The sequence below is a fragment of the Trachurus japonicus genome, chromosome 9, assembly GCF_045865225.1.
Source record: "Trachurus japonicus isolate A0001 chromosome 9, Traja_1.0".
Taxonomy (NCBI): domain Eukaryota; kingdom Metazoa; phylum Chordata; class Actinopteri; order Carangiformes; family Carangidae; genus Trachurus; species Trachurus japonicus.
In genome coordinates this window covers 24,131,656-24,145,301 of record NC_140915.1, presented here as the reverse complement: position 1 = coordinate 24,145,301, position 13,646 = coordinate 24,131,656, and the positions used below count along the sequence as shown (strand labels likewise).

The 13,646-nt window shown below is 43.1% G+C and overlaps 1 protein-coding gene across 10 annotated transcripts in view; it reads right to left on the bottom strand.

Moving 5' to 3' along the window:
* LOC146981474 (membrane-associated phosphatidylinositol transfer protein 2-like) overlaps positions 1-13,646 on the bottom strand; it is a 42,725-nt gene that overhangs the window by 22,838 nt on the left and 6,241 nt on the right. For 8 of the 10 annotated variants that reach the window (XM_085786724.1, XM_085786715.1, XM_085786720.1 and 5 more), the window contains exon 2: positions 1,521-1,769. In XM_085786724.1, coding sequence (XP_085642850.1) covers positions 1,521-1,598 — 78 coding nt within the window. In that variant the 5' untranslated portion in view covers positions 1,599-1,769. Of the gene's footprint in view, positions 1-1,520; positions 1,770-2,091; positions 2,280-13,646 lie in introns of those variants that run through there. The other 2 variants (XM_085786716.1, XM_085786717.1) reach the window with 2 other exon arrangements.

Here is a 13,646-nt window from a genome sequence, read left to right as displayed (position 1 = left end):
CATGATCACCTAACTCAAATATATGTGAAGAGTATGAATTAAGTTATTCTTAAGTTCTTTAGGGTCCATATTTTTGCTTTGTGTTGTCTATAAAGCTAAGCTAATGGAAACTCAACATAAATATCCGTGTCACATTTAGCTGCCAAGTTGCTGGATGCATACTTTAAAGCTAATAACTCGTATTTCCTGATTTAAGACAAACCTTCACTCACATTAACTCAATTATACATGGTTTTCAAAGAAGCCAGTCTACAGAAGACAGTCTTAACTTGTCAAAATGCCTCACATAACGTCAACCTGCTCTTCAAATGTGAAATTACCACTTGTGCTACACATTACATAATCATGCAGCTCAAATCCCTTCAAATGGCTGAATGCTTAGTGCCAATGTCAGCGTCCGCTTAAGACTACTGAGGTTTTAATTGAAAAATACACATCATGTCATACAACATGTACAACATGTTTAAGCATTAGCAATACCAACTAAATAAGTAATAACTACTGAGTAATACCTCGGACTGCAGTAAAAACATAGTCCAAGTTGTTATGATTATGTTGCATGTGTACTGCTGTTGCTGTGCACCTGGCAGTACCACTGGATTAAATAAATCCTTCTTCATGTACACACGCCATAGGAAGAGAAAATGCTGCCACTTTGGAAAAGCTGCATAAATCAGCCTTTCCCGCACAGCTGTAAACCCTAAAGCTCTTACGCAGAATTTAGTTCAAAGTTCTTGTGATTACATTGAGAGCCCTGCATGGTCAGGCACCTGGCTACATAAACCATCTCCTGCTGCCTTCTGTCTCCAGCAGGTCTCAGATCAGGGCCTGCTGGCAGTCCAACGCTCCAGGATGAAAACTAAAGGAGACTGTGGACATTTTTTCAAAAAGCAGATAAAACCCATTTGTTTAAACTTGCCTTTTTATGATGTTTCTTTTGTACGTTTTGTTTATGTCTGCTTTTACTGTGTTTTATGTCCCTCTCTACTTATATGTATTTATATTTCCTTTCTTTTATCAGTTCTGTAAAGCACTTTCGATGCTCTTGAAAAGTGCTACATAAATAAAATGACTTACTTACTCACTTAAACAGACCCTCAGTCTCCAGCTAAGAGCCTGGTTAAACAAATGAAACTGTCCACAACTGACAAGGTAATGTTTGTTGTCACCGTTGTGAAGTATGTGTGTGCACCCAGTTTGCATGGAACCGCGGTGCCCCCACCCTTCTTCTCAAAAACATGCAGCCTGTGACGAATGGAAACAGCCAGCCTCAGAGAGTTTAATTTGGATAATCTATCGGCACACAAGCCCCCTTTGTTCTGCTACTCCACCAGCGTCAGATACCATGTGACCAATCATTTCATAATTGGGCACGCTATAATCACACTCCTGAAAAATACTGTGTGAATTTATCTCCTCTTTAACTTCTTCTTTTTTCATCCCTTGGTGTCTAGATCACGTATCGTTTTTGGCCTGATGGCTAAGAATATGGTGGCCGACACCGGGTTGTGTAATCTCACCTGAATCATGTACAGCTGGGCGATGCGGTACTCCTCCACACTCATGGGCATGGGGATGCGGTACTCCTTGATAAGCATGGTGAATCTTGAAGAAGGGGGGGGAGGGGAGGGGGATCCGGGGGAAGACTGACAAGGGAAGGGGGAGAGGGAGGGACAGAGGGAAGGGAGGGGGAGAGGGGACAGGAGAACCTCCGGGAGCTCCTATGTGTGACTCGTCAAATCACCAGCTGAAGCCCACATTGATGGTTCCTAAGGAAAAAGACACCAAAAGAAAGCATGAGGTACGGAAGCTGTAAATGTACTCCAAAATAAACACTGTCGTCTGTGATGTTTGTGATAGTCAAAGTCATAGAGTAAAAACATCTTGTTCAGCCTGATGCTGGATCTCGGGGAAAAAAAAAGGTTTTTCAAGCAGTTCTTCATCAATATCCACCAAGCAACAGCGGAAACCGACTTGAATCAGCGACAAAAATTCATTATGAGCAAAAGATAACAGCGCACAGCCTATTTTCAGAAGCTGCAAGATTCTGATATTCACAACCAAGGACAAGCATTCATTCTCTTGGCTCACACGCAGATGAAGAAGAGCGAGCAGCTGGAGCATCATTCAGAGTATATGCTCAGTTTAGTTACTATATGTCTGGTCCAAGTCTTGGCATCCAAGTCTTGGCATCCAGGAACGACCATCAGCGCTGTGTCTCCATCCAGCATTTCACATCCAAGTAAGGCACTTCTCAGGATAAACTTCTCTTCTTATACCACAGGCCACAGCTCAGCGTGCGTGTGTGTGTGTGTGTGTGTGTGTGTGTGTGTGTGCCGGGCGGTCGGAGCGTACGGAAAGCACCCGTGCCTTTGTTGACGGTCCTACCAGCCACCCTGTCTTTCCCAGGACTTCAGCACCGTCACATGGGGGGGCTCACTCTGCATAAGAGGGATTACAGTTTGGTGGGGAGCTTTACATAACCCCCCCCCCACACTCTGCGCATGATTGAGGTTTCACAAATAGCAGTCTTAGAATTACACAAAGCATTGTTTTCAAACCACTGGGCAGATAGGGGTAGGTGTGGGCTATACATACTCAGCGTGTGGGTGGCGTGAGTTGCAGGAGTCTGTTTTGACCGCTGTGGGAAGAACAACTCTCCAAAGCAAAGCAAGTAGAAAACAAGATCATGACTGTACACCACTGTACTGTGCTTTAGTGGGAGTTTATCTAAATTAAATATCACAGGTGTCAGATGAGGTGACACATTAACTGAAGAGGAGTCAATAACGAAGGGGAAACATCCACTAGCTGAATGAACTCTTCTGTCAAAATGAATGACGGCACACAAAAAGAATCACGTCATCTTTACGTGGATGTTCATTTTTTTTTTATAAATGTATAGTGAAGAGTGTCTTGGACAAAAAAGCTGAACACCTCAGACTTAAAGGGATAGTTCAACATTTTGGCAAATTGGCCCATTGCCATAATCGCTATAGTCATAGTAGTAGGTTCGTTACCTTTAATTGTCGGTGTAAGCGATTTTTAGAACGGCAGAGCGAAGCAGCAGGCTGCTCAGAGGCTAAAGGAATTTCTTGGTTTCCCTCATCAAACTCATCAAATACACAACCCAACAACTCCAAAACGCTGTCGTGGACAAGTTGTGAGCTGCACAATCACCACGCTATGAGATAATAACGGAACGTTACGAGACGTAGCCATTTCAGAGGTAAATTCATGCAAAACCGCTGATGCACGTTGCGTTCAGGGACAGTTTTTCAGCAAGCAGACTCTGTATTTACCCTGTATTTACCTCGAAAACGGCTCTGTTTCGTAACGTTCCGTTATTATCTCATAGCGTGGTGAATGTGCAGGTCACAACTTGTCCACGACAGCGTTTTGGAGTTGTTGGATTGTGTATTTGATGAGTTTGATGAGGGAAACCAAGAAATTCCTTTAGCCTCCATAGCATAGCTCTGAGCAGCCTGCTGCTTCGCTCCGCCGTTCTAAAAATCGCTTACACCGACAAATAAAGGTAACGAACCTACTGCTATGACTATAGCGATTATGGCAATGGGCCAATTTGCCAAAATGTTGAACTATCCCTTTAAAAGTCTAAATGTAAATAAGGGGATGGTTCAGCATGTGTTCAGGTGGTAGTACAGTCAGTGCTGAGGAGATTGCACTATGTGTTACAGTGTGTGCAAGAGAAGACAGCAACACTTTCCAAATGTGACCACACATTTTGCATTGTGTAACAGAAAACATTCACTCTTTTCTCACCTACAGCAGCAACTGGACCTCGCTTTGGCGCCCAGCCAATCTGTGTAATCACACTAATATTCCCACTGCGTCACTTATCCAGTGAACAAAGGCCAGCTTTGGTGAGGGTCTCGGTGTGACTAAGGGCTTTGGTCCTCCACATACTGAGCGCTCGCCTCCTCCACAACTGAAGACATGTTCACCTAATGTGTCTGACGCACTGCCAGGACAAAGACGCAGCCTGTCTAACCTTTCAACATGAACCAAGTGCTCTCTGGGAGGTGCTCTGGTGTAAAGGGTAACATTGTCTTCAATACATTTTTTTTTTAATAATGTCTTTGCTTTACGTAGAAGAAGAGGCATGGACAAAATCGGAGCAGAAGGCCACATTTTGCTGAAAATAACTGCTCTCTTGGGAAAGCCTGGGATAAAACTAGGCTAGCTGGAGAGACTCAAAGAAAGACTTGAGGCTCAGGAGACTGAGAAGCCTCTAGGTGTTAAGAGTCAGACTATAGAGGGGAAGGTCACAGTGCTCATCCTTGTTGACAGTGCTGATGATAAACAGCTTCACAATCCACTTGAAGCACGGGTCAACAATGTGGCAACAGCTTGAATGTGGGTTGCAACTGATGCCGCAACAAACTTTTGAGTGTGTTTCAGAACTTGCTCTTGGCCGGAGATACAGGATGTAACATCTGTGCTGACTGAAAGTCACCGAGTGTGACATGGTAAGAGTCAGACTTTCCTGTCTGATTATCTGCTCAGAGAATGAGCACTGTACATGTATGAATCAAAGCCCAGACAGCTGCCACCGACTGGCAAACCACACACAAGGAAGTGATACCAGGTATGCAAAGAGAGACAGCAGGCGGCTTAACAGAGGGACACCATGCAGTCATTGTATTAGTCTATCCAGCAGCATGTTGTGCCAATAGAGCACAGGGATGTGAAGTGATGCTGGCGCCTACAAAGTATTTTTTTTGCCCATTTTTTGTTCTTCATCCTTTAGTTGTTAAATGTCAGAAAATAATGAAAAAGTCCAACATCACAGACTGATTTATTCAAATTGCTTGTTTTGCTCAAACAGAGTATTTCATTGGACTGCCTTTAGCTTTGATTTCGGCACGCATTTGCTGTGGCATCGTTTCGATAAGCTTCTGCAATGTCACAACATTTATTTCTATCCAGAGTTGCATTAATTTCTCAAAAATTCTCAATGGGGTTAAGATATGAACTCTGTGGTCACAATTTTCACACATGTCTCCCTTGAGGATGATGTTTCCCCACTATCCTTCCAGTTTTTAATAATTTCGTTTGGTTTTAAAATGTCCAATTTCTAATACAAGGAATTTCAGTGGTTTCATCTCTATGACCAATTTCATACTATCAAATATGAATATCAAATCCATGTCAACACGCTGATGATGATACACACATTGCTTTGCAGTGAGTGACTAGCCAGAGACAAAAAACATTTGGCGAACACAGAAAATAATTAAATGGAAATCTTATAAAAGAAACTCTGTGTTCCTTCTAGTTGTCTTGGTTTTCCCCTCCTCACAATCTGTTGTTCCTGTTGAGCAATTTTTATGTTAAGTTTCAGCACTGTTTTTCATGAAATATGAAAATCTTGCAGCATACTGTTTCTCAACTCCATCTGTCTCTTCTCTTCTGGCTCATGGGAGAAACAGCCAAAGTTGGACATGACAAACTGGCTCCAGCTAAATTGTGTTTGCTACATATTTTGTCTGTGTTTATTAGTAGTGTCAGTTTGTGATGTGCATACTCCGTCTTAATTAAATGATAACACAGCACAAACATATTCATGCATCACGGCTGTGGCGTCGATGCCGTTTGCAATGAAACGCAACAGATTAATGAGGCTTTCTGACTTCTCCGCGAATATAAATCGTTGTGTCTCCTCTGCAGCAGTAATGCAGACTCAGATCTATCCTCAAACGCCGTAACTCCCTGATGTTTAAACCTGAATCTCTCCGACTGTTTCCTTTGTGACTGATGCAGATGCTGTGCATGGCAATGAACCTGTAATGCACAATCCACCAGCAGCCTCGAGAGAGTACTGGCACCATGCTTGACCCAGAAAAAAGCCCTCTCACACACGGAGCTTAAAAATAGCCCGGTCACAATAATCCTAGCATACGCAAGCAGAGCGCTTGACGTTGTTTGTTCAGAGAATATGCTCATTCCCTTCTAAAAATACAGTCTCTGCCCCCCTCTAGGCAGTGACGCAATAGCAGCACACGCCAATGCACGGCACTCATCACAAAGCAGCTTCCGATGTTTCTGCTCCTGTTTCGACAAAACTGAGGCCAACGATAACCACAAGATACTTCGAGTGGGATTTAGTTTTATTCCTTTGCCCACCACAGCTTTTCTTAGCATGTTAAATGTGTGGTGGCGGTGGTGGTGCACCCTGTGGCGTACAATGCTACAACTACCTAATCTGTGACCCTCTGGGAAGGTGGGTTGAACCATCAGGGGTCCCTCCAGACAAGAGGATGACTGTTTAAAAAAAAGAAACCAGGTTATTATTCTCTTATTGGTTAGGATATGATGTCAGTGCATGTAAACACACACACACACAGTCTATGTGACTGCAAGACCAGGCATAAACAATCCAGCGCTCAAAGTGCGCACATCTGCTCACCTCCAAACACGGATAAGTGTCTGACTTAAACAGATGAAACCCGTATTCCACAGAGCAAAGACTGGATTACCCGTTACAGATCGGATGCGCTCGCTTCCACCCAACATTAAAACTGCCTTTCTGACATCCATTCTCCTTGCAGTCCCGAGCTGCTCTGGACCACATTAATGGAAAGAGACATTACTAATAGTGTCTGAAGGTGCAACATACAGTAAAGCTTGGAACGGAACGCTATACGCACAGCAACCAGGTTGACCACAGGACAGGGAGCAGCAGCTGGGTCTTGCTGTCGACAAAAAGTAAAAAACTGGGGGGGAGGGAGGTGTTGACTCACAGGAGGCTTTTTTCCCCTAAGGCCACAATGGTGGTGCTTCTTTAAATTTAGCCATGTTTACACTCTGAGGCGGAGCAACAGAGGAGGTGGTGGTGGTGAATCCCGAAGGAGTTGGAGGGGTGCTGGGGTGGGGTGGGGGTTGGCAGGGGCAGGACTTCCCTCATGACTGACCGGAGGCAAGACCCTTTTAAAATACAAGTGGAAAATATTAGCCCCTGGACTGCCTAAAATACCACGGATCCGTTTCACACAACGTTGCCTTGACATTGCAGAGGCAACTTCAGCTATGACAACTGCTGCAAACACGGCCTCGGCCTGTGACAAGAACTCTTGATTGAGCTGATGGGTTTATCCACCAATCCGGTTAAAATGTCAAAGGGGCTTAAGACAATACTGTTTGTGCGGCGCTGCCTGCGATACATGACCAGAGCGTGACCTGCAGTGACTAAATAGGCAATGAAGCATATCTCAAAAACAAACATACTGTACAAAGATTAGACTGCCCTGTCCCATGGAGTAGCTAATAAGGGCAAAATGTGAGGCATCATTAATCAGGGTTATAGCCTGTGATAAATATAAGCAATTTGGCACAGATTACGCAATACAAAATTGATTTATACCCTGTAGGCTGCAATTCACCCCCCTTACGGCTTAATGAAGAATAGGAAATGCCCTCCTCCCTCCTCCTTTGACTCCTATTGCCAAATCGATCTATATCAAGATCTACAACCTGTATCCATTCTACAACTATGAACGCTCTAACCTTTTTGAAGTACTCCACAGGAGAGCCACTTAATACGTTTCTACACGGTCCACAGGTGGAGTTTGGGTGGAGGGAGGCAATCTGACAAAGACCATCATGTATTGCTTTGTTTGACTTCAATAAAGCCCCGAAGGGTTGAGCAAACATTTATCTTTTCTCCATATTCAAAAGGCAGAGGAGAGGAGGAGCAAGAGCAGAGAAAACTCTCTGAATGATCCATCATTTATTCTACATCACAGACTCAATTAAAGGGAGGCACATCTTACAAAACAGACCAATGTACTGTAGATGAAACATAATGTGATCTCCAAACATCAGATATCTTACTACCAAAGATGAGTGCACCACAAACGCTGCTGCAGTGACATGAGTAACCACTGACACTCTCTGTGCCATATGTTGGCAGTTTCATCACATAAAAAAACGAAAATCACAATAAATAGTGGTGCCTCATCTTGTGCCACATACTGTAAATACAGTCGGCTCCATGACGCGCACTGGAATAAGGCCATCGCTCTTCCTGTCCCTCAGGCCCGTGCTCCTCCACAGGCTAAGGAGGCGGTATGCACAACCTGCCCTTGTTTTTTTATTTTTGCTCATCACCAAAGTACAAGGGAAAGCTAAAAATATGTGACACCCTGTGAGCATCTCCTCCGATGCGTTCCTCCTCCTTCTCGTTGTCCTCTCCCTCCTACAGGAGTCCTGCAAGTAAGAACTGTTTCTAAAAATGATCCTCGTTTACACGGGAAGGGAACAAACAGGAACAGAGAATCTGGTGCCATGAGGAAAGCAGAACTTTTGCAGAGACGATTTCTGCAGAGCACGAGGATAAATAACCAAACCAAAGTATTAATCATCAACTATGAGTTTTAATCTGCAAACAGTCTTGGCAAGACTTCCCACATTTAAGGGTTACATAGAACAAAACACTATTATATCAGCTATTTTTGCTTTGTCTAATTAACAAATATACAGTTGGTTGTTGAGTCTCATGAAAATAGCTACACAAAATCTCATGGCAAACATGAACTTACTCCAAGGTAGATCAGTGAACATCTGAAGCTCTAAACCAGGGGGAAATTACGTCATGTTTTAGATCAGATATCCCCACAGTATGCAATTAGAACTTGACACAAATAAATCTGGTGCCCAGCGACTGCTGAGAACTTTAAGCTTCTTTAATAAGTGGAGCCATTGTTATATGCAGTGGTGCTCATGGGCCCATCGTTTTCCAAAACGAGCCTGTTACATACCAACTCTATCTCTAATCAACGCCACGCTTCACTCTGAACTCCAAAATTAGATGACCTTATATGCAAATTACACTTGGATTAATCAGTTACGTGCCAAGGTTAAATGAGGATCTCCCCTCGCTGTCATTCTCTCCAAGCGCTCAGACAGCCTAAATCAACTGCGCAGAGAGCGCTCTTATGTAACTTGGACAGACACAGAAAAGGAAGGCATCGCCGCTCTAGCATTTTGTCCAACCCATTAGTTAATTTGTGTGGACCACAGGCAGGAAATGCTTTTGAAGACTTAGGCAATCTCTCTCAAACCTCTCCATCAGACCCCCTGTGAGTGTTTGGTGGCAGCAGGATGCCGACAGGAATCAAGGCCTTGTTGCTAGTGTGTGGAGCCTTTTGGTGACTACCTGCTCACAACTGACAGCACAAAACCTTGGCTCAAAGGCTTGGAGGAATAACAACTAATGGATTTCCAGTATCAACGGCAATAGCATTCTCTCACAATGGTGCAAAGTGGCTGCAAAGTGCAGCGGGACAATATTTACAGCCAATGGCAGAAACCAGGCAGATGCACTGACTGACAATCAAACAAAACAGGTTCAGGGTGGCCATTTGAGATTGAAGGTTTTAAAGATGAATCTTAAATGAGCAACAGTGAGTCTGACTTGTGTTATTAGCATGGTCTTCTCTGACACCTGGAAACCTCGGGAGCCTGGATAAATGTCAGATATTCATGAGCTCTGAGGGCCATACACGGAGAGAAAGATAAGGCATAAAATCAATGGGTAATCTACCCTTTTTGCTCTGTCTGTTCAAGCTATTTTTAGTTTCCCCACATTAAATAAACTTCAGTAGCACTCTCATAACTGGCAGCCCTTTAAAAAAAACAAAACTATGTTGAAGAAGAGAAATGAAATGGATTATACTCTACAAAATTTGTGAAGAAAAATGTTTTGCCTGGGGCCAAAATGTATTCCCTGCCCCTTTATCCTCTCCATCATTGCTTGAATTGGGGGGAGGATGGGGAGGGGAGGGGGTTACCATGGAGACACAGAGGGCCCTTTCCTTATTGGTTGCCCAGATGAAGTCAGAGTGACGAGGAAAGTAGAGACCAGACGCTGCTGGGGCTGATACTTCTTTCTTCTGTTTCTCCTGTCTCCACTTTCACTTTTGTCCGCCGCTGTTCTTCCCCTCCACGGCTCATTCACACTGAGCTCACCCATTCCACCATATCGTCAAGCTAAATTTATGCCTCTGTGACACATGTCGATGACAGTTTCTCTATATAACAGAACGCTGGATTAAATTTAAGTGAAGGGTGTGACACACATCAGCTAAGCTATAAACCTAAATACAGATATGTGTGTTTCACAGATTAAGCATGTCAGGTCGTATTCGCTGCTAATACTGCACTTTGGTAATGTCAGGCCTTCCACTACCTCCCTTCTACTATACCTGCATTATTTCTGCCATATGCAGCTATCCTCATGATGCTTTTTATGCTCTTAATATGATTTAGGATGAATCTAGTACTAATAGCTCAGACCTCAAAGATCCAGTGTTGAGTTAGAGCAATGTGCAGAAAAACAAACAAACACTGAATTCAGTGAAACCTTGGGAAGAAATTAGTCTTTGTGTCCCAATTTTTCATGCTCTGGTAGCCAAGAGGAAAATTGATCTAAAAAGTTTGGTTTGTATGGGGGGGACAGAGGGATAAAAACGAAAGCAAGCCTCTGCAAAAAAATTAAAAATTACAGGAACAGACTAGAGAGGCTAGGGGGTGAAGGGAAGTTTAAATAATATTTACTCCCTATAGACTAACTCTAATTTTAGTTTATCAAACATTATGGCAAGACTGCTTTCATCCAAATGAATTATAGCTAGATGAACCTTGTGGAACAAGCTCCAAAACACCCCCCAACAAATAAATTCATAAAAGAGGGAAGAAAAACCAACTCTGATCTGAACACAACAATCTCCACCTGTCTCAATTATGGTCTGGATGGTCTTCTCCTGTCTTTAATGTCTGGTGTAAAGAAATTCGAATCAGAGTCGTCAGCTATGTGGAGTAGGCCTGTACTCAATTAAAGGGCACCGAGGTAAATAAGCTGTCCGTGATAAGGGAGCTGCTCATAAAAAGCTGAGGCTGTCTATTTGCCCTTTGCTGAAATACCTCAAACTCTCTTGTGCAGCACGAATAATGCAGCCTTCCCAAAAGTGTTCTACCCAGTGACCAAAGACAGAAGCTGTCTCTCACACTGACCATAAAAGGCCATTTTCATAGATGCTCACAGTCCTGCGATTTTTGGCTAACATTTCAATGGGTCCTGAGGTCAGGTTTCCAGCTCTGTAGAAAACCAGGCTTTATCACCTCAGGATTTTCTTATCAGTGAGAGCGTGTATGAACCAGGAACTATATCAGTCGAAGGATTCTGACATCTCTCTAACACAGAGGCCACCACTCTGAATGACGACATGGTGCTTTGTCTGGCAAACGGAAGAAAAGACTGGGCATACAGCAGAGAGTCTCCTCAATAAAAGCCTGTGCACTGGGAGGAAAAAGGGAAAGAGGTGACGGAGCAGTGAAGAGGGGGAGTCGGGGTCTGAAGGAGTCTATTTTTAGCCTCAGAGAAATCAGGTGTTTGCGGCCAGTGGAAAAGAAAGGGGAGCGTGGGTAAAGTGACATGAAGCAGCGCTGTCGCTTTCATTTTACATGATCCATGTGAGTCAGAGAGCGCTGCAAGGGCTGGGGGTGGGGTAGAATAAAATAAAAACAAATATAAAATGGCATATATGGTCAATATTAAAACAAAACACACTAGGAAAGATAAAATGGCTCAAATAAAAACATGAATTTGCTGTCACCGACAGCATCACACGGAAACGTGGACAGGAAGAGATCCACCACCCGACACTTTCTTCAGTGAATGGGTGATGAAAGACCAGACTATGCTCCTTGCAGATTAGATTAGCTAATATATGATCTACGTATCCAGACTTTGCTGCACATTGGCAGATAATGTGGCATCTTTCTGCTTAAGAAGTTCCGAAGTTCTTTGTTGGGAGAACCCCCTTACAGGACGCATTCGAGTTGACTATAAAATAATAATGTTGACCTATAAAATAAAACAAAAGTATAGGACAACTGAAGGAGGTCATGGGCTTAGTTGTTTCGAGTCCACCCACACTGCCAGAAAAACTGGTGTCCAAAGTGAAGAGGACATGGAGCAGACCTGCACAAAGTGTTCGTCTTTGTCTCATTTTCTAGACAGCACCATTGTAGGAACATTAGCAGTGATGTGCCATTCATCAGCTGGCTCATCAGGGATGCATGGGGACAGGTTGTACTTCTGTTGTCCTTGTCAACAACTCAACACCAATATTAACATCACCTGCTTCGTTCAATGGAGCTGAGGTGGGAGGGGAGGTTCGGGGAGAAGGACAGACTCTCTGGAGCTTGAGGTGCTGAGAAAACACAATGTTCCATTCAGGCTTGGCCAGCACCCAAATGCATGATGGGATGGAGGCTCGTCTGACAAATCGGCATGATCGTCCACTAAAGATGAATTACAAGAAAAATTAGACCTTCAAATAACCAGCCATCTGGCAACACATCACTATATTTCCCTAAGAGAAGATCATAAATTGCAAAATATGTTTTCTGGGCTGCATCAAATCCCTAATGGGTGCCCACATGATTGGAAAGACACCCATAAAATCCTTCAGTTTCCACAAATATATTACTGGGGAGTGAAATTGTTTCTACATCCTTTGGGGAGCCCTGGGAAATCCTCTGCACTACTTTAAATAGTGATAAACAAACCAGTATGCCCAAGTTGGCCGATACACACTCTAAATATAAGATTGGAAAATGACACTATTGATATCTGAAGGCTAGAGGAGACCTGGTGAAGGAGGGAGTTCAGTCCAATTTCTCACAGTGAGAAGGAGCCCTACCTGATCACTCAGGCAGGCCAAATCATGTAGATCATGCAAATCACCTTCTATAGCTCACAATAATGAATCCTGTGACATCTTTCTCTAAACTCATTTAACATCAAGCTGTAGAATAAATGGACTTAAAAAGCAATCACTGGAAACTGCCCAGCGTAACTATATGAACAATTCTCTAAGTGTGATAAATGAGCCACAGAGAGATTATGGAGTAGCCTAGTTGTATATTATACAGATAGCATATAAGAATATACTGTAAGTAAGGAAGTGAGGAGTTAGTAAAACAAAAAAGGGCATTTAGGTTGTTTTCACACCTGACCAAGCAGACTCTATTTGACTAGGGGGCTGAAAGTAGTAACTTTGTTGCCTTATTATCACTTGTTTCTGTTCTGCTTTCACACTGCAATTTCTGAAGCGCACCAAACTTTCTTAACGGCAGTTAAAATGGGAGTTTGTCGATTCGACTATACAGTCCTGAAGGGTAACAACCGACTCACTCTACATTATCCCGCTTATTACACAGAGTGAAATAAATAATTTAATAACAATGTTGATCAAAATACAACTTTTATCGATTTATAACAGAACAGAAGAATGTATAAGTGAGTTTGGTAATAATATAGGATGGCATCTCCTACACAATTTTCATGCCTGCCTGTATGTCTGGTCGGATTTGGTATTTCATTCAAGTTTCATCACGTCATTATGGTTGGTAGAGTAGAAAATTAATTTTACCATCATGTCATCATCCCTTATATTATTAAGTGTGCTTAAATTAGAAGGCAATGACGCATAAGGTGGGAGCCTTTTTTTTTAATACTCGGCATGCCCATTGCGACACTTCCTACATTTGTTCCTGTGTTTGGTCCATTGAGGGTTCACACCGCACACAAACTGCACCAAGGCTCACTTGCAAGCGAA